Raw genomic sequence first — 24141 nt, forward strand, 5'->3', positions numbered from 1 at the left:
CAGTATGGTGCAAAAGTATTAGGCCTTAGGTTTGTTGGTTTAGTGAAGTTCTACTGACTACACATATGCATTTCTCTGTATTAAGATACAATTTGGATATATGTGGAGTATATACAGCAGTAAAAACAAAAGTTTCAGGGACAAAATAGCTATAAAGTATTTAGAGTGACCTTCCTTTGCACTTAACATGTCTTTAACCCTTTTGTTCAGACAATATGAGGTTTATTGCATTCATTTTCTGATGTTTTATACCAGGTTTCATTCAACACATTTCTGATGTTTCTAAATGTTTGTGTTGCTTTTTGTCATGGGGTCAGGGGTCACACTACATAGAGACTTTAACCTTTAGGATCCATTTAGTTCAGGTTTTTGTGTGTCTTTAAAGGCTCTGCAGATATTTTCTGTTTTTTCTTGTATCTGAAGAAAACAGAATGAGAAATGAATACAGTCATAGAGAAGATTATTAGACCACCCAAAGTCATCGAAAACAATGGTTATGCAATCAAGTACTAACTCCTGTGTGTATCATGTGACTAAAACAGACAGAAAAGAAAACATGAAATGCCTAAAAGCACTGCTTTTGGCAGTACAATGCCATAGCTATTGATGTAAGAACTTAAGTAATTTTGGTTATTATCAAGAAAACATGGAGAATGGCAAGATATCAGCTCTGAAATTAAACTCTTATGAACTATTTTTGTTATTATCATTATATTTGCTGAAAACAAATGTACCTTTAGTTGTACCAGGCATTAAACTGAACAAGAAATTGAAAAAAAAAAAAAAAACAAGGGAGGTCTATAATTTTTTCTGTGACTGTATGTATGTTCTTTTTAACCCTGAAAAAAACAACAAAACAAAAGGTGGCCCAAGATATTTTTACAGTACTATAAAGAATTATAAACATACACCATTCACACTGAAGTCAGGGCAGAAAGAAAATAGAAATTTTTTTTTTTAATTTATTCTGTCTGGTCATATGGGGCCAAAATATAGGCTAAGTGAGTCGTATTCTGCTATGAACATATCTTTTTTTTTTTTAGTTGTAATTTTACATTTATTCTTTCCTCCTTAGATCTGACTGATCATCTTCCTAGTGATTAATAAAAAGGACTCTCCATAGTATTGCCTGATTGTTACGTCTTAATCCCTCTGGTATTATTCCAGATATACATCAAAATACTTCCAAGGGTAAATCAACATCTACATTCACTCCAATTCCCCTCATTCCAATTCTCATTTTTGTGTATCATCTAAGCTGTTGTCCTTTAGTTCAACTTGTAGTATAGCATTTTATATGTGTGTGTGAAAAAAATATTCTTTTTAATAGTTCCTTTAATTGTTAATAAATAGAATTGTTCTACATTTGATGGTTAAATACATAGTTTGATCCATTCTTTGTGTCTTAAATGTTTAAAGAAGACATCAGCTGTGAAACTGTATGTATATTGGTGCTTCTTGAAGGACATCATGCATCAAATAACTGACTCAGCATGATCTAATTTTTTGTTGCCACTAATTTTTTAAGGAGAAAAGTTAGAGGTATGAACAATTTTTACAGCATCAGGAATCTTAGCTTCTTTTTCACATTCAACCCCTTTCAAAGTAATTTTTACCCACTGGTTGCTCGTTTTATTGACTCTTTATATATCTGTCATTTATCTAAGAACATGTTTGTGCATTCATGTTTCTATCTGAGCCTTTATAGTTTCTCTATCCTGAATTATCCATGCAATCAGTATTTTGAGTATATTTATGTAATTGAAGAAAGGTGAGCGCCTTTAAAAATACACATATACATAACTCTTCACAAGAAAAGAATATGAAAAAAATCACAAATTTAACATGCACGTAAAATACATATTAGATGGTTGTATTACTCGTGTAGTGTTTAAATATCTTCTCTAGAGATCACTGTAGTCTTCCTATTTTTTTTAAATAGTTCATATACCTGTTCATTACCCTCATTTATGATTAACCAAAACACCTAAATCACAGCAGGAATGAACACTTTCAACACTGATGTTTAGAGCCATTGGAGATATCGTTTGTAGTGCAACAGTGACACCTTCTGGCAAAAGTAAGAAATGCATGAAGTGTACTTATTCAGTGAAAGATGCATAAAGAAATCCAAAGTGAACAGTCAGTGCATGACAATAAGGCTTTATTTGAGCATGTAGGAGAAGATGGCAGGTGAGAGATTTTATCTTAGAGGTGAGCAATTACACAGGTCTACAGATAACTGCTTTGGCTGCATACATACTCAGAGTATCAGCACAAATGAGATTAAACAAGTCAAGTGTTTTTGTTTGTAATAAGTCTATGAGATGTCCTAGTATAGATCTATATCAAAGTACCTCTTAACATGCAATGGTACCTTACTGTGTCTTCATCTAATTTGAGTTGGTTTATCTCTCTACTGTTGTTCTGTTGTTTAAGTACAGTTTCATTTAATCTACCTAGTAGTTACCGAAAGAACATGTTCTACGCAAAAACATGCAGGCGCAAGTAAAATCTGGCGACCTAACTGGTTTTAAAGCACATCCCAGTGGAGTAAGATGACAAACCTTAAATATACTGCTTGCCGATTCTTTCGGTGCTGAATACCTCTGAAGGAAAAACCAAGTGCAAAGTATAAATAAATAAAGATAAAATCAGAAGTGTAGAATTCCTACAATCAATCAGAACTGGACAATTTTACTGGGCATCTGATAGATGAAGTGAAACAAAATGTAATAAGGCCTTTTTCAAAACAGAGACATGGAAGAAAAGGCAATTATAAGAGCCAAAGAGCTGGCTGAAAGAGATAAATGCTACCGCTTTTCACCTCCCCCCCCCCTTTTTTTTTTTGAGGCTTGTCTGAATGCACTTTATGTCATCACAGAACAAATGGCACTTCATCTCTAGGTTTGATTTCACAGCTTTTCATTTACAGTGCTTGAGTATATTCGCACATTCCACTTTTTAATGTGAAATGTGAATTAGGCTGATTGAAAAAATTGGCACAAAATGGTGACAAGGCCATTATGTCTAAGCTAGACTGTAGTTCAGTGGCAATAGAGTGGAGACAATGGTCTGAAAGTAAAGTAGTCTTTTCACAGTACGGTTATTAGATGTAGATGAAGATCAGGAGATGACTGAAATAAATATACATTACTCCCCAATGCAGGAAGTTATTGAAATTATGTACCACACACTCTTAAAAAAGGTACTGAAAGATTAAGAAAATGAAAATAAATTGGAAGCCAATATAACCAATATCAAACATAAAGGCACTCAGTCTTTGGGAAAATAACCTAAAAAAACTTAAATCTCTCAGCCTGAAACATCCTCACATTCCAGTGTCTTCCATTATTCATCATGCAACAAGGAAAACAATTCAGCAATTAGAAAAATAATGAAGCTAAGAACCAGGTTCAGACGCCCCTCCCTGGACCTGAGCCTGCTCTGCCTATGTACACGTATGAAGGGTCACCAACTATGCGACCATGCTTAAATGGATGCAAGTCAGGCACAGCCTAGACTCATCTCAAGTTCAGGACCACATACTCGCTGCTATTTCACCTCTACTTGCACCATGACACAGATTAAAAACTCAACAGATCAAATATAAACATTTCAAGTGCTTTCAAATGAAGCAAATCACACATTTAACATGAAATATCAACCATACGGATCCATTTCAGCATGGCCACAAGGTGTGGAAGGGTTGAGCATGTGGACATGAACAATAAATATATATTACATCTTTATATACAATGAAATGGACACAATTTGACTGGGGTATTCTGCTACGGGTCGTCCCGTCTTGTCATGGTGAAATGAGTTACAGCACCCGGGATCTCTTACTGGCCAGTGAACCATGCTGAAACAGAAAAAACAGACAAGAAAATGAGTGAACAAAACATTAAAAAATAGCTTGCATGCAAGTTATTTAGTTTATCTGTTATCCTTTTGGAAATTCTCATTTTCAGCAGTCAGATAAATACAAATGCAACAGAAAAGACATTACATTTCAAGACAATAACAAAATGCTACAAAAATTCACCACCAATCAACAGTTAAATACAACGATGAGCAAGTGCACACACATATATCACCCATTTTTAGCTATACTGAAGGGTATAAAAGATCTCTGGCATGAAAAGTCCTTAAAGGCAGAGGCCTGTAACTTGTTAACAACTTCTTTTCACTACAGAGAGGTGAATATAAGTTCAGGAATTCACAGCATTAAATCCAAAGGATTAGAGACTTAAGTCCAAAACAACTCTGTTTGCCTACCTTGGCCTGTTTGTAAAAGTGAGGAGCCAACTCAACAAGCCAGGACGACTCCACAGCAGTCACATCACGCATGTAGTACTTTGTTGTTTGGACCACTTCATTGAACACAACCCTGGAGAGACAAGGTAAGTCAAGCTAAGAATCATTTTGGAAATACATTAAAATAAAAAAGGCCTATACACCTAAAAAAAAAAAATTATAATAATAACATTAATTTGACTGACCATTTTGGAGGCTTCTCTCCAAACAGCACAGAATTAGGATGGATGTGAAGCTCACGATCATCACGTAAAGTTCTGGAAAAAAGAAAAACAAGAGAGTGTGGTGTGTGACCTAAAGTGTCTGAATAAAACAGAATTCCTCTTGTTTGTTGAAATTGGAAATATAGCCTATACCTCACCTATATGAACCAGAATGATGAATGCGGGCTGCATTGGCAAAAAACCCAGACACAATGCACTTCAAGATCACATCAGGGTCTCCTGTGCAAAAGGAAACCACCAACAAACACGTCACATTAAAGGAGTGGTAATTTGACTTTTTAAATGGAATTATGCATTTTAAAACATTTCCCTGTGGTCTCCATAAACTGTTAATACTATGTTTGGGTCTAAATTCTTCATTAATTAAACTCCACAGACCCAACCCTGTTTCTGAGTAATGACACCAGAAAGGTTGTTTTGAGCGCTGGCCCTTTAAATGCAAATGAGCCACTTCACGCCCCACCCCCTCCAGGTTGTTGGCTGTGCTGCTGTCCCATTCAGCCACTTATGATGTTAATACAACCAACAACTGAACATTTTAGGTAATCGGCTTAAAGTTTGGACATGTTTTCAGTTTTAACTACGACCGCTGCTGCTGACAAACAATTATGCTACACAGAGAAATGTTCGTCGGAAGTCTTGACCTTTTATGTGTAAATGTCATGACGTAACTAGTTATAGACGTAACAAATTAAGAAGGAATTCAAACGAGTTGTAGAAATCCACTTGATTTTTGCCAAAATGAATATAAAGATACAGGGGTTGGACAAAATAATGGAAACACCTTAAAAAATCAACAAAATATAATTTAATATGGTGTAGGTCCACCTTTTGCGGCAATTACAGCCTCAATTCTCCGAGGTATTGATTCATACAACTTGTGAATTGTTTCCAAAGGAATTTTAAGCCATTCTTCAGTTAGAATACCCTCCAACTCTTTTAGAGACGATGGCGGTGGAAATCGACGTCTTACTTGAATCTCTAAAACTGACCATAAATGCTCAATAATGTTGAGGTCTGGGGACTGTACCGGCCATACGAGATGCTCAACTTCATTAGACTGTTCCTCGTGCCATTCTTTAACAATTCTAGCTGTATGGATTGGGGCATTATCATCTTGAGGTGAAGGTGTTTCCATTATTTTGTCCAACCCCTGTAGCTTTGCAGCACCTGGAGGGTTCAAATTCAAACTTTTTGAACTATTAGGGTCTAAATACACAAATAAATGTACCAAAGACTAATAAAAGTGGGTTTAGCAAAATATGACCCCTTTAAAACTTCATTCATACCAACTCATCATGATAAAGATTTTCTTGGCAAAATATCAAATAGTCTCTTACGTTCATGTAAATTTACAAAATCTGAAAGCTCACGTCCTATGATCTTCATTGAAGATTTCACAAGATGTTTTTTTCCCCCAAGAAAAATTATATGAACTGAACTGTCTCAGACTAATGTATCCTGATCCTCTAGAAGTCTAGAAATGAATGAATGAATGAATACTTCAATGTATCTTTAATTAAAAGGTAACAAAGAGGTTATACCAGTTGTTGCTGCCTAGAAACTATAAATATGAATTTAAATCCATAACATGGCCAAGTTTGCATAAAAATTAACATGTGATCAGCAGATGTTACTGGGTCTGCTTAGCACAGAGAAACCCTATATTATATTATGTTAAATACACACATTTGTACCTTCACTAGAGGTCCTTGGCACCTTAAATTTGTTCATGAGACGCCGCAGCTGCTCTCGTACAGTCACCGCACGAAGCAGACCTTTATAATTGAGGAAGTGTTCTTGACACCACTGCGAACTCTTCTGATGCTGCAGAGAAATCGAACAAAGTAGACTTTATTCCTGAGGTTCGCTGAGTTTGCAAGCCTTTAGTGTTGCGTTCATGGTCACTGACTGAGCTACATACATATAAAAACACACACAATACCTTAATGAATGCTTCATACACATTTAGCATGGTGAGGTGGTCTCCCTCAGCAACAGCAAATTTCCTGTGCTCACGGGCCTGTGGGGTGAGATAGCAGAAGTTGGATAACTGTAACGCTGACAAAGCAGTTCTAACAAATATACAATGTTCTGCTTTTCAAAGCCTGTTTTCACTTACAGCAGCTTTCTTCTGATTGGGTGGCACGGCAAATATATTCTGAATCTGCATCATAGCTGCTATAGTAACAATCTCTTTGGAGCAGCCAAAGTTTCCTGACTCGAGGAGCATCTTGGCAAACATGGGGCTGAGAGGAAACTCAGCCATGCGCACACCCATGGGATCAGTCAAGCGCCCGTAATGATCCAGACCTGCCAAAAGACAACAGGGCTGAGAATCTGCATCTGATGCAAGGACACCTTAACAAGGCTGATGCATGCCAACACAAAATTATGAAAACTAGTGTTGCAGCTGAAGGACATATTTCCACCCTGCGGAACAGCCTTGTTTCCTACCTCCTAGGGCGTAGAGCAACTCCAAAGCCTGAACCATGGTCTGAGCAGGAGGAGGCTGCAAAAGCAGAACAAAGGAAGATGTTCAAGTTACCTCTTTAATATTTGCTCTGAAAGTGAACTACAGTATGGAAAATGCACACAATAGTTATTTCTAAATGTATGGTGAGTTGAATTTCATTGCAAAAGTATGAAGAAAAGATATTAAGTGCTTTGTCTGGTTAACTACATTATATTTATAAATATACATTAATACACTCCTTACAGTAAAGCCTACAATACATTCCAAAAGAAGCTGTGACAGCAGCAGTTTAGGGATAGTAATGGGCTAAAACAATGAAGAACAATGAAGTAACAGATGATTGTACTCATGATGTAGTACAACAGCAGCATCCAGGAAGGGCCTAGTCAAACATGGACCTAGGTCTGCCAATTTGGTCTCAGATGTAAAAGGAAAAAAAATAGAAGCTTTAAAACAATGTTCCACAAAGAAAGATGGAAGAGGATTTTGATATCTCACCCACTAAAGATGTATACTCCACAACAATGATAACAAACACCAACAAATCTGTGAAAACTGAATCATATCCAACATTGATCTAAACTCATTACACTTTTGTGATCCAGTTGGTTTTGTATTACTGAATTATGTTTTCTTATCTTGCAGTATGGTTTGACTGTTTCTAGATCTGTGTCAACATATATGTATTTTGGCAAATGCTTAGTCTCTGTTGGTTTTAATGCTGTTCAGTCATACTCTTAACTATAAGTGGAGTATCAGAACATGATGAATTGAGATTAATGACATATGATGAGTATCTTTGGCTCTCAGAGAACAGGAGCACTCTGGGAGGCTCCATTCTGGCAACTGACATGGCAGCCCACTGCTCCTAGTCTGCAATGTATGATGTGTTCCTGCATGTTCAGCTAATGATGGGATACATACAGAGGATCAAATACAGTTGTGGAAAAAATTATTAGACCACCCCTTGTTTTCTTCAAATTCTTGTTAATTTTAATGCCTCGTACAACTAAAGGTGCATTTGTTTGGACAAATATAATGATAACAACAAAAATAGCTCATGAGAGTTTAATTTGAGCGCTGATATCTAACCAGTTTCCATGGTTTTCTTAATAATAACCAAAATCATTTCAGTTCTTACATCAATATCTATGGCATTGTACTGACAAAAACAGTGCTTTTAGACATTTCATGTTTTCTTTTCTGTCTGTTTTAGTCACATGATACACACAGGAGTTAGTACTTGATTGCATAACCATTGTTTCTGATGACTTTTGATGGTCTAATCATTTTTCTGTGACTGTAGGGTTTGTGTTGTATGTCAACATGTACAATATACTGATAAACAAAGATTCTTCTTCTTCTTAAAAGCCTACTTAGGGACACGGTCTGCAAATGAGTCTCTATGGCTACAAATCTTATTGTAATGCATCAGTGGCATATTTGTAATTGTAACAATGCCTATATGTACTGTCCCTGTCAAATCAAAAAATTCAATGTAATAAAAATAAATAAATAGAAAAGGTGCAACAAATCAGGCAAAGTGCACAAACCTAAGCCGTGGAACTGATGTTAGACACCACTGCATCTAGAAGCATCATTTATCTATAAATAACGGCAAGAATTACTTCAGCAAACTCTTGTCATATACTACAATAAGGAGTTATGTTCATTTGAATCTACTGTGCAAAAAGGTAGCCTTAGGGTAACTGTCCAGATTAAATGCTTGGTACTCATTTAGGCTCAGAGACATCTCCAACTACCCTCAAAGTATGTTTCCACTGTGTGATGGTCCATCACAGATCATTACATTACATCTTTAAAAAGCACAAACAATGACTGCATTAATTTCATGGTTTCTGTGCACTTTTTTCCTATGGGCCAGAGGCTATTCTCACTAATTAAAATGTGAAGAACATTTCTTTTCACAGTGGCTGAACACATCGCAGCCACCCTGTGGATGCAAAATGAGCTACTCACAGAAAGGAAGCTGAACCGTAGCACGTTGTCAATGCCTAATGCTTTGAGCTGCAGGATGACAGGAGCCAAATTGGTGCGCTGCATCTCTGGCACAGTACAGGCAGGCAGTTTCTCGAAGTCCTCCTCTGTTAGAGACAGCAGAGGCAATAAGAAACAAAGAGAGCAAAGCAAGGAGTGACAATAAATCAAGCAGTGAGGGTAAGAGGGAGAAGGACAAAAGACTATACTTTACTACTACTGTTAATAATACATCGTTCCCACACTCACACAATGCTCTTTTATCCCTGAAGGTCGTACATACCTGTGTATAATCTAAAGCATTTTCCAGGTCGGTTTCGCCCAGCTCTTCCAGCTCTCTGGCTGGCTGAAGCCTTGGAGATGGGAGTAACCACCAGTGATTCAATGGCAGTGCGAGGGTTATAGGCCCGCAGCTTCACAAATGCACAGTCAATGACAAACACAATTCCATTTATGGTGATGGAGGTTTCAGCTATGTTAGTGGCAACCACCACCTGGAAAGAAACATACCATAGGAATGTGTTAGATTTATTGAGTTACGCTAATTCTTAATCGTTTTCGTAGTCTGCAGTGTTTTTACTCACATTAGTGTATGAATTAACTCTATAAGAAATGTGTTTACATTAAGGACTGTGTATTCACATGCTCAAAACCAATGTAAAATCTAGATTTTTGCTATTAAAAAGAATGATGAAGTCAGGATTTTGTGTTACATTAGATGCTTTATGTTTACATATACTTCCTTTATGTGCAAAAACCAAAGGGCTTTTACCTTACGCACAGAAGACGGTGCCCTCTCAAAGATTTTCATCTGCTCAGCATAAGGTAGGCCAGAATACATAGGCAAAATTCTCAGGTGTTTCTTCATTCCATATCGGGACAGAGACCTGGCCTGGTCCTGCAGAAGGGACACCACCTTCTCCACTTCCTCCTAAAGCAACACATGCAAGGGACAATGGAAAAAGATGACAAAATGAACAGATGCTCAAAAGTGGAAGCCAAGCCAATAAGTAGATTAGCCACAGACCTGCCCAGTAAGAAAAGCCAGAACATCTCCATCATCCTCCGTCTCATGGATCTTTAGAACCGTTTCCACTGTTGCCTTCACATAGTCAGGAACAGGACTGAGACAGAGCCACATAGACACTTCAGGGTTAAAATCTAACAGGCAGATTATACATTACTTGCTCTGACTGTATTATATCTGTGTGAGTACCTGACAGTGTAGAAAACGTCCACAGGAAAGGTGCGTCCTTCCACGGTCAGGATACCACATGTGTCTTTGTTGGGATCAGTAGACTCATTCAAGTTGAAGAACTCATGGAATTTCTGCAGATGAGAGTAATATTGTTAGAAAAAAGATGAAACTACATGTAGTTTATGCAAACACATGCCACAACTTCACATTTAACAATAGTGAAAAGTACATTAATCAATAAATAGAATGAACATGATCATATACAGTCATGGAAAAAATTATTAGACCACGCTTGTTTTCTTCAATTTCTTGTTCATTTTAATGCCTGGTACAACTAAAGGTACATTTGTTTGGACAAATATAATGAAAACAACAAAAATAGCTCATAACAGTTTAATTTAAGAACTGATATCTATCCGTTTTCCATGGTTTTCTTAATAATAACCAAAATCATTTCAGTTCTTACATCAACATCTATGGCATTGTACTGACAAAAACAGTGCTTTTAGGCATTCCATGTTTTCTTTTCTGTCTGTTTTAGTCACATGATACACACAGGAGTTAGTACTTGATTGTATAACAAATGTTTTTGATGAGTTTTGATGGTCTAATAATTTTTTCCGTGACTGCAGAACATATCACCGGCAAGAATCAAAAACAATGTGAATTTGGGAGGTTGTCAGGTTCTGCTGCTATGTTAGAGTCCTGTGGTTTTGATGCAGGAGATCATTCCCCCAATAGAGATGGGTGGTACTTTCACTTGAGGATAACTCAGCTAATTAAATGAAAGTCCATATATGACTTCCTGTCATTGCTCAGTAATAAACATATTGATATCTGTAACCATTTACATGTTATAAGCCATCAAAATATGGCCCATTATAAGTAGAGGCAAATTTTTAATATTTCAAAAATTTGTCAAAAATTCAAAAATATCAACTTCTCAAAAGTGTGAACAAACTTTGTAGATTTGTTCCATGGAAGCTACAAAAAAAAAATTGAAAAGAATCCGACTGGTTCTTCAACCTCCTCAGAGTTTTAAGAAATTGCTAACGAAGACAATGAAGAGAACGAAGATGATGACAAAGGTGATGACACAGACAGCGCCTTCACAACAGCTCCTAGCCTATCAACCGGTGAGCTAATAAAAAGTCAGGAAAGTTTGGCAAAGTTATGAATTCCCCTCGTTGCCCCCAATCTGACATTTCTTAAAAATAAAAACGTAGGCGGCCTACTACTGCAGTTTTACTAAATAATTTGCATATGTGGATAAAAGACTTGTTCAACAAACTAGATGTCTGATATGACATTTCAGCTGACTGGCCTGATGCTGGCCACAGTCATGGCCTGATTGTGTCTGTCTTTCATCTGTGTATCGCAGATGTCAGTACAATGTGATCTGACCTGACATCAACTTTTCCCGCATCCGTCTTTGTTTCGCTTTTTTTCTCTACTCAAGCATATCTGTTCATCTTAATGATGCAATCACCTTGGCATCCAGAGTGGCAGAGGCCACAATGAGCCGCAGGTCTCTCCGCTTCTTCTGAATCTAATGAAAAACAAGGAAAAGGGAAAAGATGAAAAAGTGAAGGGTGAACAAGGAGGAGTCACAGTTTTACAGTGCGAACAGCTGGCCTTAGAAAATGATGTGTTTAATGTATGTGACAGGAAGATGAGATGACATTACCTTCTTCAATAAACCGATGGCTATGTCTGTATACAAGGTTCTCTCATGTGCCTCATCTAGCACTAACACACTGAAAATGACAAGAAAGTACATATACAACAATATAAGATAAGAAAAACAGCCTCACAAGATAACACCTTATTTATTATCAGTTACCTGTATTTTTTCAGAAGCGGATCAGCCATCATCTCCCGCACCAACATGCCATCTGTAAGGAACTGAAGCACATACATGCTTTTCATTAAGTGGTGGAAAATACAGAATTACATTTACCAAAGCAAGTACTTTAAATTCAACTGTGCTCTCCTACATCAGAGGGAGATATCACACATTTAACTCCACTACATTTATTTGGGAGCTTTAGCTGTTTTTAAAAGATGTTTCAAAACTGGCAATATTAAATATAAGCTTTTACAATACATATACAGTTAAAGAGTAAACCACTAGTTTCCAATAAATTTGTATTTTCGTGTCTTACAAAATTAGTGTATTATCAAGCCAACATTTCAGATGCTAGAGACCCCGTTATCATCCAAAGCCCTTTGTGCACAGGACTGGTATAACATGCACACCCTTGATGATTTGGAAATGAACCCCTGATGTCTGTGTTTTACGTGGCGCAATTGAACAGGATAAGGAAGTCTGTTTTTTACTTGAATTCACTGATGTCAAGGGCAAGTTCACTCCTTAAAGATAACAGTTGAAAGACAGAAAACTGTTCCTTAAAGCAGTTGTCATGCATGTCATCCATATCATCATTACAGATGTCACTTTTCTGAAAGATTTAAGTTTGTTCTTTCAGTGAACATCCTTGCTATATTTTGCAACACAACTCTCCTGAATTTCCAAATAAAACACTTGTAAATTTATCATCACCAGCACAGCCTACATCATCCTCGACCAGAAAATAAAAAAGAATAACACAAAAAATGTTGCATATCCCACCGAGTTAAAGACATGTCAATTTACACAGGAGTAATATTATTTGCCGAACTAGGGTAAGTCATTTTGTGTTGAATTTTTTTATTACAGATTACAATCGTGGCAGATTCACATGTGACTGAGATTGAAGACCTCCTTCGCTATTATTACAAAACACCAGAAATTCACAGGTAAGACTAGTGTCGTGCAAATAGGGCTTATCTGTGCAATCTGTAAGGATGTGTCAAGAGCAAAGACAAGGATTATCAAGAGTTATGACTGAAGTGTATCGTTTGTGGGAGTGTTTACTGCAATCAGACCTGTGATATGTAAATTAGGTGTGTCAAACCACGGCAGAAATGTAGGAAAAAAGTTATCCTCACTCAGAAGTTGGATTAGTTACTCAAAATGTTCAAATTATGATCAGACTTGTGTGTTAAATAAAAATAGCATCCTTGTGAAAATGACATCCCGGCAGAGTCAGCTTGACACTTTATACCATACTGTGAGTTGAATTAAAAAGTTAATTATAAGTTTCCATGAGCACCCATCTGCTCATTGGACATAGATCATAAAATAACAGCAGCAGACTGTAACAAAGTAACAGACAGATGATGCAGCTGTTCCACACATCATATTCAAATGACAGCTACATAACATCATCTAACTACAACTCCAGTCTTTCTTCTCAACTCCTCTAACTGCATTCTAGGTAAGATTAGGACATGAGGAGAGGAGTCGGGGACGTACAAAGTAGGAAAAGAGATCACAGCTGAAGGGTGGATTTTCTAAACCTCTCATTTTATTCCATTCAAACCATGTAAATTGCCAAAAAGAAGAGATTTGTGTATCAGAGTTGGTTTGTCTTTTTCCTCTACGATTAATCATGATGACCACTCAGGTTTATCTCATGTCCTTGTGAATAAAACTGGATATGAAGCAAAACGTCAAATTAGCTCCACCTCATGTTGCATGTTGCTCAAACACTGGAGCCTCAGCATAACGTTATAGAGGAACAAAACCTTTACTTTTACTGAATTTGCTGCTGACACTCATTTAATTTAGGTTTTCATCCAAGACTTTTACTTGTTATCTGCTATGTTTACATCATTGTATTGGTACATCTGCTTAACCCATAAAGACCCAGTGTTACTTTTTTTGCAGTTCTACCAACTTCTACCTTTCTTAACTGATTTATCACCAATTTTTTTTTTTTTAAATAATATTATCCTGTGTATTTTGCATTTTTTGGGGTAAATCGTGTATTTTCCTATATTTAATTCACTGAGTAAATTCAAAGTTAATTATATCAAAACAGAGAAAAATGAAGAAAAAATTACTTTTTCAGCAAAGATATTGCAAACTGAATGTAAACCCTGGTGTTTCCATCTACTGTCATTGATCCAACTCCATGGGTTTTACTGGTGAATCAATGTTGTAGAAGATGACGATGTTTCCATGGTAATTACGGAGCCTCTGAATGTCCACATGGGTCATATCTGATGACCATGAAAAGATGACAAACTGTATTTTACACTATTTATTTACATGCATTAATAGGACTCGTAGATCAACAGGGATTACACAGTTTAGATCAGTAGATGGTTTGTGTCACCGGTGGCTGTTTGGGTCTCTATGGGTTAAGTATAGAATCTGAATACCTCTTCTAAAGTGTGTACAGGTGTGATGTGGGATACCTTGATCCTTGTAGCGTGAGGGTCAGAGCAGTCATCAAATCGAATGGTGTAGCCCACCTCATGTCCCAGCAGGGCCCCTCGCTCCTCTGCAACACGGTTGGCTACCTACGATCACAAAAACTGGAGGTAAATATAGTTATCTGAAGCAAACCCCGTCCTTGAGTGTTTCTGGCAGTGAAATGACATTGGCAAACGGGTGATAAGTGTTGAGCACATCAGCAGAGCTCTTACAGAGATAGCAGCGACACGTCGAGGCTGTGTCACTCCAATCACCTTCCCCTCCGCCGCCCAGCCAGCCTCCAGCAGGTACTGAAAGAAACCAGATGAAAAGAGCAGGTAGATACAAAGGGAGAGAAGTACAAAGCATGTTACAGAATAGCACTTTCTGCATAAATTAAGTCCTAGCTGATGTGGCCCATACCTTGCTAAAAATAAGGCAACTAAGCTTCAAGACAAGGTCGTGTTAAACCACTGTGGGAGTTAAGCCACATGAAGGATAGAGGTTCACTGCAGCATTGTTGCACCTTGTGATATAGTGCATATCTGACATTGAGTTAGGGTGTATCCCTTCACTAAGTAGGTTGACTCTAAAATAACAATGAGGTTCTGCTTTTTTTTTTTAAACTGTAGAAAAATGTTGCATATAGATCAGGGGTGTCAAACTCATTTTAGTTCACTGGCCACATACGTATGATCTCAAGCGGACCGGACCAGTAAAATAAAAGCATAATAGCCTATAAATTATAACTTCATATTTTTCTGTTTGTTTTAGTAGAAAAAAGTAAAAGTGCAATTTTATTTTAGATTGCAGTGGATCTATGAAGGCACAAATATTTAGTAACAGGCATAATATTGTTAAAATTCCACTTGTTTTTCATAAGAGATTTCAGGTTGTTCATGGTGGTTTAGATTATTCACTTTTTTTTAAAGGATAGATTTTCACACTAAAACCAAGAGAAAATATTGGAGTTGTCATCTTTTATAGGTTATTATAGTATTACTTTACTGATCCGGTCCACTTCAAATTGATCTGGGCTGTATGTAGCACCTAAATTAAAATGAGATTGACAGACTTGAAAATTCATCCCACTGACAACTGACACTATGTTCTAAATGTTTGTGTTGTAAAATCTCAAAAAGGAAACATTAAAATATAAGTAAAAGAAAAAAACATAATCTAGATGAAGTAATACCAACCTGAGGTATCTGTGTTGTCTTTCCACACCCAGTCTCACCCACAATAATGACTGTCTGGTAGCTCTCCACCAAGTACAAGATGTTGTTTCTGTGCTGGATGGAGACATTTAACATTAACACACATTATTGATGCTAGGACAGTCGTGTAACGTTCAGGTGTGTCTAGAGGCGGTGGGAAACCTTAAAAACAGGGAGTTTCTGCCGCTGTTTCTCTATGGAGAGGGCGGTGTGCGGGTTGAAGATGATGGGGGAGCCGGTGGTCTCCGTGGTGAGATCCCGCTCCTCGGATATCCCCGGAGCCTCGGACCCTGAACGTGACACAGGGACCGTGAAGGGATCAGTCGCGTTCAAGTCAACCCGTAGTATAAAGAAACGGAATTAGATTGAAAACAGGATTCAGTGGTGCAGTTTAACCAATTAATGTTCCTATAACCCCTGTGTGTTTCTGTGGTCGGTTATAGTTTGTTTCCGCAGAGCTAACGTCCGTGGATGCACCGTCGGATTCCACGCAGATGCAGTGAACGCGGCCGTGGACACTCCGCCACTGGCTGGTTCTCTTCAGTAGATGTTCATTAAGTAAAATTAACGCGAATACCTTACATCAAATCCCTACTTTGATTAATTTTCCGTACTTACCCGGCTTCCAAAATTTCATCGTGCCGAGGGGAGCCGCCATCTTGGCTTCTACGTCACATACTTGCTCTTCGTTGTCGATAACGTCATGACATGAGGATTAGTTTGACACTTTATGAATGATGGGATTGTAAACAAAAGCATGTCATTCATAACCATCACATATTTATGGCATATTCAGAATTGGAGGACATTGTCTGTTTCAAACATTAAATTACAAATAATCCATGCACAAAAGACAAACACATGCACTTGTGTAAATTACACTTGTTCTAGTTCTGAGAAAATGTGTTCCAAAATATTATTCAAAAACCAAATAGATCTAAAGTCGCCCTTAAATGGCATTTTCTCTCTCGACAATTAAAAGTGATATATCCATTTAACACTGTTACTTTACACAACCCTGTTACTCTGTTTTCAACCCTGTTACCATATAATTGTTATTACAATAATCTTAAATGATTTTAAATGAGTCCAGTCTTATCTTAAATTAATTCATTATTAACCCTTTCATGCATGAATTATGAGAATCTTAGTCGAGATTTTTTTTCCTGAGTGTTTTTATTTGTCTTTAGGCATAAAAAAAACAAAAAAAAAACAATGTAATTGTTTTTTTGTTTTTTTTAATGAACCTATTTTTCATGGAGTTACAAACACGTCCACTCAACTGGACACCATGCATTTAATTTTTGAAGCAAAGAAACATGTATTTAAAACCCATCGTCAGAAAGTCATATACTGTGTGAAAACTGTTCATTCATTCATTATTTTTTGTTTATTTCGAGCATTTACAGAATACATGCAAATTCAAAATTCCAAATTCATTCATCTACACTCGAAAAGGAGTTGGAAGAAGAAAAACGATGAAACAAAAACATTTTTCATGCAGATAATCTGATGTTTTCTCACATTTTAACTACTCTAATCCTAGTTATAACTTCATGGAGATAATATGCAAAAAAAAAAAAAAAAAAAAAAAACTTTTTGATTAAGACTGTTAATTACAGACTAATAACAATTAGCAACTGATTTAAAGCATATTACTGCAATTCAGGTTTATCAAGAACAGCAAAATTGCAGTAACAGTATGAATGTCAGTGTATGGGATGGTGCATAAGTGTCCACTGTGTTGGCTGAAATGGAACTAAAACAACAAAACCCATGACTATATAAGAGAACAGCTGAAGAAGAACTGTCCACTGGAGGGATCACTGTACATGAAAGGGTTAAATGTGAAAGTGACTTTCTTTAATTAATGGTAAATGATTAATTAAACTGATGAAGTCTTTTGGATGAGAGATGAAATACTGTCAAGAATAAAAACCAGTCAAGTAGAACTTTGAAAACAAACTATGGATTAACAATGACCTGGATAAAAGGGACCGTACAGGGGCATTAAAAAAAAAAAAAAAAAAAAAAAAATATATATATATATATATATATATATATATATATATATATATATTTTTTTTTTTTTTTTTTTTTTTTTTTTTTTTTTGTATGATTTTGTAATTGTTAAAACAGTTTTATCATCAACATATTTTAAATAATAGTAATGATACATTGAAGTGGTATCCCATATTATGCCCATAACCCTGTTACCAAAACTTATTAGGCATGGAAGAGGAACAGGAAAAACAGTGAGTCACATGACACAGAAGAACCAGTATCATCTATTCAATCTTTTCAGTCTTGACTGAGTGTGGCACTTAGTCAACACAACTCTTATCATATTATCAGAATATAAATTATTTCAGTTTTTTAAAAAATTTATTAATATAACAAAGTCTGTTACTGACATAACAGTAACATTGCATTCAACAGCTAGCATCTATTCCTGAAAAAAGCTAATATTAGCATTGATTTTCCACCCTGCTGTTTGCAACCGTGTTACTGCAACTATAGTAACAGAGTGATCAAATATGGTTTGTGGTCTTGACCTGTTCATGTATCATTCATGTGGTCCTGGAATATTCAGTTGTCATATTTATGTCATGATTGTCAATCAAAAGTGATATATCCATTCAACCCTCTTACTATATCCAACTCTGTTACTCTATTTTGAACCTTGTTGCCATATCTTTTTTTTTTTTATTTTTATCAAAATAATCTTAAATGATTTTCTAAATTCATGAGGGTTTGACCCATTATTCTTCTAATAATTTTAAATGAAATGATGATTACATGTGAAATGTTAAATACACAACAAGAAAACAACAAAATAAGTGATGCAACAACTGAAAAATGTATTTTAAATTGTGTAAAAAAAAAAAAAAAAGCCAAAATGATTTGATAAGGCAACATGATGAAAATTATGTAAAATGGTATAAAGTTGTAACAAGACAAAAATGTGCACGTAATTCATGATAAGTTTTGATGATAGAAGGGTCAGTAACAAATTAACATTATAGCAATTTGTGTTGTAATTTTGTAAATTTGGGTCCGAAAGATATGACTTCTCAAGCTGAAAAGGTTTGGGAACCTCTGCTGTAGGCTTTCTTCACAGACACTCTGAGCCCTGTGGCAGAAAACAAATGAGTGTAGTTCCTTTAATTCACAATGGCTGCCTTCTGACTGGGTGCATCAGTTCCAGGGTTTTGGTTTGTGTTTGTTGGCTCACTACCATGGCTTTCTGGGACAAGTAAATGGAACATTTCAAGTCATTAGGATCACCTGTGTTTTTCCTGCTGACACAGGCCAAAATGTCTGCGGTGAAAAAGGACTGTTGGCTATTTCCACAACTTTGAAATACAGTTTTTTAAGTCCTCAAGTGATTTTCTATAGATGTGCGAAATAACAACCCTTCAAATGGCCTTTATTTCTATTCTGTTTTCAGAATAATAACTGATTCAATATTGTTTGTTGACACCAGATGTTCTTGTTACTTCACACACTACTTGTTAAACTAGGTTTTTGCTGCTATTAATTTAGATACAGCTTATTTCTTGGTTCTTAATAAATACCAGAATTTTGATTGATATTTGCACATATAAAAAAAAAACTTGGATGGATTTACAAGTTTAAGACAAATGTTGACTCTTGATTACTTCATTATAGAGGTCTAATAATTATTTCCAAAGCCATTTATTAACTGCAGTGTAGCATCAGGGACACAGGAAAAGGCTGAACCAGATCTCAAAAATATTAAATCACATCATTATGTCCCACAAACCTCACAGTTTGAAGATGTGGGGTTTTCACTGCACAGGAAAGGCATGGAAAATTGTAATCTGTAAAGTAAATAAAGTTCAGACAAATGTAATGGAATAAAAAGTGTATTTACTTGAGATGTTGGGGAATAGTGTTGAATAAAATGGATATACTACGGTTAAGTATCACAGTGAATCCAAGTACAGTGAGTAAAGTGGAGATGTTTGTTAAATTCCACTGTGTCAAGAACCTGAGATATTTATAGACAGAAAGTCCTTCATCTGAGGAGAAAAATTCTGATTAAGTATTTAATAACTTAAAACTGATATTTTGAAAAACAATGTCTAAATGATGTACAAGATAAGAATTTGGTTGAAAATCCTACTTTGTTTGCCACAAATGACTTGAAATTACAAGTTAATCTAAGGCCTTTCATTGTATGTACTCAATTGCAAAACAAGTATAACAAGAATATCCTGCAATAATTCTGGCCCATTTAACTTGTTACAGCAAAACTGAATCCAGTGGTTGTTAGTTACAAAAACCTGTTTGACAAGTCAATACATGCTGTGGAAAAAAAAACAAAAAAATAATCAGCATCATAATCATAGACTAACAATCACCAAACTACATTTTTCACTGAATTGTTTATGCATTCACTCTTCAATAAAACACATAGACTTTGTTTGAAAATGGAGGCCAAATAAAGCCCATGTTTAATGATTCCCAAAAGACTTGATCAGAAAATACAATCCTTTCAAACACCAGCTGCATATCTAATATAACAGTATCGTTACAATAATCTTGCAAGAACTGTTTTTAAAAGTTCTTCACTATAAAATACTGAGAAATATGTTACATCAAACAAGATATAACATGAGTACAAATAAATGTGTGTAATGCAAGGTGAATTTGACAAAAAGGGACATTGTACAGAATTTACAGACAAGTTTAAATTAATTTTAAAATAACAGGTAAGACTCTGAAAATAAACAAAATTAATTACTTTTACCCTTTGAACTAACGGCGTTAATAAATGACATGGTATATGAACAGCAACCCATGGCAGTGCACAGACCAGACTCAGCTTAAATCTGTTTGTATCTGAAAACAGCATGCATGTTTCCTTCCTTTTATCTTAGAGAAATGAACTGGACAGATAGTTCAGGTTCTGAGCTCTTGACTCAAGTAACAGTGCATCAATACTGCTGGCAGATACTGGGATTGGATATTAGCTGATATGTACATTTTTCCAGCATTGATTTAACTTTTATTTATTTATTTCAAGATTAATCTCAGCACAAATTATTTTTCTGTACAGTCAGCTGTGGTTAGCAACATTTTTTTTGCAATTTGTTGGACACCAGATGTTGGAGAACTAACGACTAATATTTAATTTAATGCTTCTTTACAGTCACAATATTTTGGGGCTAATTTTCTGTCCCTAGATTAGTTGACAATGCTAATATATAATTTTGTAGTTAAACTGCAAATCATTGGTTCACAAATTTAACTAATGGGACTAATGACTATATATTTTTTGCACCTTCCTAGAATTTCTCTGACCAGCTCATGTGCATTAAACTAGGATAAATAAGCCATCTGTTACATCTTTGCTGTCTGTATTCTTAGTGTTTTACACACATATTGACTGTGGGGTGAGGAAGGAAGTAAAACATACAGTAAATGCAATGGAAGGTGCCGTACAAGGAGGAACCGTCATAGAACAATGGTGTATCTTAACACGTTCGTCACGGTAGTCTTGCTGGGATCGAACTCGATTCCCGTGATGCATTGCACATTGAGAAATTGTACTGTATGGAGGAGCCTTAAATCTCCTCGAGCCATGGAGTTCCTGTGTCTTGACCATTCGCTTCAACAGAAATGTTTGTTATTAGTGTCCTGTGGAGTCCTCTCAATCAAAATGTAGAGCTGTGTAAAAGATTATCCACACCACCTGGAAACGAGAGAAAAAAAGACAATTACAAACTATACACTTGACCCAGAGGTATGAAAAAGATAAGTCTAATCCTTAAAGAGCCCCTCTAACAATCACATATAATGAACCTTTTACTCTGCAGAATTATTAGCTTTAAATCAAAACGCATATTATACATTTTCTTTTAACATGTCTAATTGGTTTGTGTGAATACATGGAAACCTACCAGAAAGAGAGCAAAAGATGTCATGAATCCTTCTTTGGTGAGTTCCCACGTGCCGCCATATTCCTCCTCATCAATCTGCTGAAAGCTGCTGAAGTATACATACAGGACGCCAGCATTGATGATGCAGAATCTGAAGGAAAGCCAAAGGATATTAGATTTTCTGTTTTTTTTTTCAGCATCAAGTAAAAAGCGACATGCCAGGTAAAACCAGACTACACAGAATACTCACATGGCTATTCCGAGAAATCCTTTCAATGGTGCAACCCCCCATATCACTCCAAGGATTACTGCAATAATTTGCCGGAGCCAGTAGATCACATCTAAAAACTCATCCTGCAAAGACAATAAAGTGACTTTATTTGGTGTAAAACCAATGCTGATGCTACATGACGTTACATGTTATAAGATAATAATATAAGATATCCTTTATTGATCCCCCAAGGGGGAAATTCAAGTGTATAGTATGAATTTAAATGCAGATCACGTCTAGTTCTGTACATGTCCACAATCAGTTCTTACACAGGTTAGTGGGGGTGAAACCCACTAAATACTGATAAATAAACTTTTAAAGACTGTGGTCCATAACCTGCTGTAATACTAAATACTGATTACTTTCATTGTTGATTACTATATTCAACACTGTCCCAACTACTTAACTTGTTGTTTGACCTAAAAATTGTCAGAAAATTTTGGAAGATGTTGATCAGCATCTCAAAGCTCATGATGACATCTGAAAATGTCTTACTTCACTCAAAAGCCAAACATGTTTAGGTTTGTGTCACATAGGAACAAACAAACCAGAACATATTTAAATCTAGGATAATCAAACCAATGGCTTCACTATCAAAATAGTTGGGGATTAGTTTAATAGTGACAACAGATGGATTAATTTGTTGCATTTAATTGTTTTATCATGGTGTTTTGGTAATGATAATGATAGATTACAGTAGAAAAACAGACACGACTACTTAGAAATATAATAAGGGGTTAGGTTACTTGTAAATATAGGGGTTTAAATGAGTTTATCTAAGTCACAGGTGTCAAACATGTGGCCCGGGGGCCAAATTTGGCCTGCCAAAGGGTTCAATCCGGCCCCTGGGATGAATTTGTAAAATGCAAAAATTACACTGAAGATATTAACAATCAAGGATGTTAAAATCATTTTAGGTCATTTGAGTCTAAAGTGGATCAGACCAATAAATTACTATCATAATAACCTATAAATACTGAGAACTGTAAATTTGTCTTTTTGTTTTAGTGTAAAAAAAAAAGTAAAATTACACAAAAATGTTTACATTTACAGTCTAACCTTTAACAAAAAAATGTGAATATCTGTAATGTCTTAAGAGAAGTATGTGGAATTTTAATAATATTTGTCCTGTTATTTAGTATTTTATGTATTTGTAGATCCACTGTGATCTGTAAGTTGTGATTCACATGTATAAATGATTAACTAAGGCGCAATATTGTTAACATTGCACTTATTTTACTAAAGAATTTTCAGGTTGTTCATATTTGTTCATGTTATGTTCAAGTACAATTCGTAGATGTAAACATTTTCATTACGGAATGTACTTTTTTCACTCAAAAGTTCTTATCTTATTATTTATATTATTTTACTGGTAAGGCCCACTTTATATCATATTAGGCTGGATGTGGCCCCTGAACTAAAATGAGTTTGACATCCCTGATCTAAGTGGACTCATTGGGGTAATCTGCATGTCGAAGTCTTTGTGATGTTTACAAAGCTCCACCGCAGAGACAATAAACTGATCATTATTCCTTTGGACTTAATTGCTAGTCCTAACAAATCAGATTAATTCTTAGCACCGCAGCTAGCTCCAGTTAGCACTCTTTATGAGTACCCGGCAACAAACCGGATAGCTTTAAAAACTTTGGGGAAACTTAACTCAGTTTCTGCAACAGGATAGCCCAGTAAATACACCAAATGGCGACAAACTGACCTTCTCTTCCCAAACAGCGTTACTGTTGAAGGCTTTGCTCCATGTGGACTGTTTTACACCCCCATTCGCCAGATGACTTTCTTCTTTCCGCTTTGAACTGCTCGTCATTCTTTGCTGTTCCCGTCGGCCACAAACGTCAAAAAGCACAAAATCCCAAACTGGTTACAGCTCGAGTTACGATAAATTATCCAGCATTAACTAGGGACAGAAAGCACAGTCAGATATTTGAGGGTATTAGGAGAAGATACGCTCCGCTGATCTGACAGATTTCAGACGTTCACCTAAAAAGGCCATGTGAGCATGCGCAACACCGTTTGACCCCAGTCGTGAGCAGCCAATGAGAGAGTGCGACGTTACTGCGCTGCTGCTGCCAAAACCCCAAGAAAAATACAGCGCCCCCGCGTGGTGGAGAGGTGTTATTGCTGTGGATTTCACTGTAAACAAAAACAGTGTTACCAAAGCACATTCAGGGATTGACCTCTGTGTCTTGATCCACACATTTTAAGAAATT

At 36.1% G+C, this 24141-nt stretch overlaps 2 protein-coding genes and 1 non-coding gene across 3 annotated transcripts; 1 reads left to right on the top strand and 2 right to left on the bottom strand.

The window, feature by feature from the left end:
• Nucleotides 1–2147: 2147 nt before the first annotated feature.
• Nucleotides 2148–16400, bottom strand: dhx35 (DEAH-box helicase 35). Its single transcript, XM_030139422.1, has 21 exons — nt 16355–16400; nt 15899–16026; nt 15719–15811; nt 14753–14830; nt 14522–14626; nt 12060–12121; nt 11904–11973; nt 11706–11765; nt 10235–10347; nt 10046–10142; nt 9791–9949; nt 9302–9512; nt 9001–9125; nt 7002–7056; nt 6667–6857; nt 6490–6567; nt 6242–6371; nt 4682–4763; nt 4506–4577; nt 4282–4393; nt 2148–3865 (listed from the first exon to the last, which is right to left on the bottom strand). The coding sequence occupies exons 1-21, from the start codon at nt 16392–16394 to the stop codon at nt 3827–3829; spliced, it is 2100 nt and encodes a 699-aa protein (XP_029995282.1). The 5' UTR covers nt 16395–16400; the 3' UTR covers nt 2148–3826.
• LOC115423273 (U8 small nucleolar RNA) lies at nt 7743–7864 on the top strand. Its single transcript, XR_003935944.1, has one exon. It is a non-coding gene; the product is annotated as a U8 small nucleolar RNA (small nucleolar RNA).
• A 4390-nt stretch (nt 16401–20790) lies between the features above and the next one.
• rab5if (RAB5 interacting factor) lies at nt 20791–23933 on the bottom strand. The gene is made up of 4 exons (XM_030139451.1): nt 23631–23933; nt 21896–21999; nt 21667–21796; nt 20791–21458 (listed from the first exon to the last, which is right to left on the bottom strand). Exons 1-4 carry the CDS (start codon nt 23736–23738, stop codon nt 21417–21419), a joined length of 384 nt encoding a protein of 127 aa, XP_029995311.1. The 5' UTR covers nt 23739–23933; the 3' UTR covers nt 20791–21416.
• Between the last annotated feature and the right edge of the window lie 208 nt (nt 23934–24141).

The sequence above is a fragment of the Sphaeramia orbicularis genome, chromosome 7, assembly GCF_902148855.1.
Source record: "Sphaeramia orbicularis chromosome 7, fSphaOr1.1, whole genome shotgun sequence".
Classification (NCBI taxonomy): domain Eukaryota; kingdom Metazoa; phylum Chordata; class Actinopteri; order Kurtiformes; family Apogonidae; genus Sphaeramia; species Sphaeramia orbicularis.

What these genes read in the sequence shown, in the direction of transcription:
- dhx35 (XM_030139422.1), bottom strand. Translation starts at nt 16,394, where the DNA reads ATGGCGGCTCCCCTCGGCACGATGAAATTTTGGAAGCCGG. An exon ending in TACGGTTCAGCTTCCTTTCT is followed by an intron (nt 7,057 to 9,000) that starts GTGAGTAGCTCA and finishes CTGCTTTTGCAG; the next exon opens with CCTCCTCCTGCTCAGACCAT. An exon ending in GTTGCTCTACGCCCTAGGAG is followed by an intron (nt 6,858 to 7,001) that starts GTAGGAAACAAG and finishes GTCTTTTGGCAG; the next exon opens with GTCTGGATCATTACGGGCGC.
- rab5if (XM_030139451.1), bottom strand. Translation starts at nt 23,738, where the DNA reads ATGACGAGCAGTTCAAAGCGGAAAGAAGAAAGTCATCTGGCGAATGGG. An exon ending in ACGCTGTTTGGGAAGAGAAG is followed by an intron (nt 22,000 to 23,630) that starts GTCAGTTTGTCG and finishes TTGTCTTTGCAG; the next exon opens with GATGAGTTTTTAGATGTGAT. An exon ending in GGATTTCTCGGAATAGCCAT is followed by an intron (nt 21,797 to 21,895) that starts GTGAGTATTCTG and finishes GCTTTCCTTCAG; the next exon opens with ATTCTGCATCATCAATGCTG.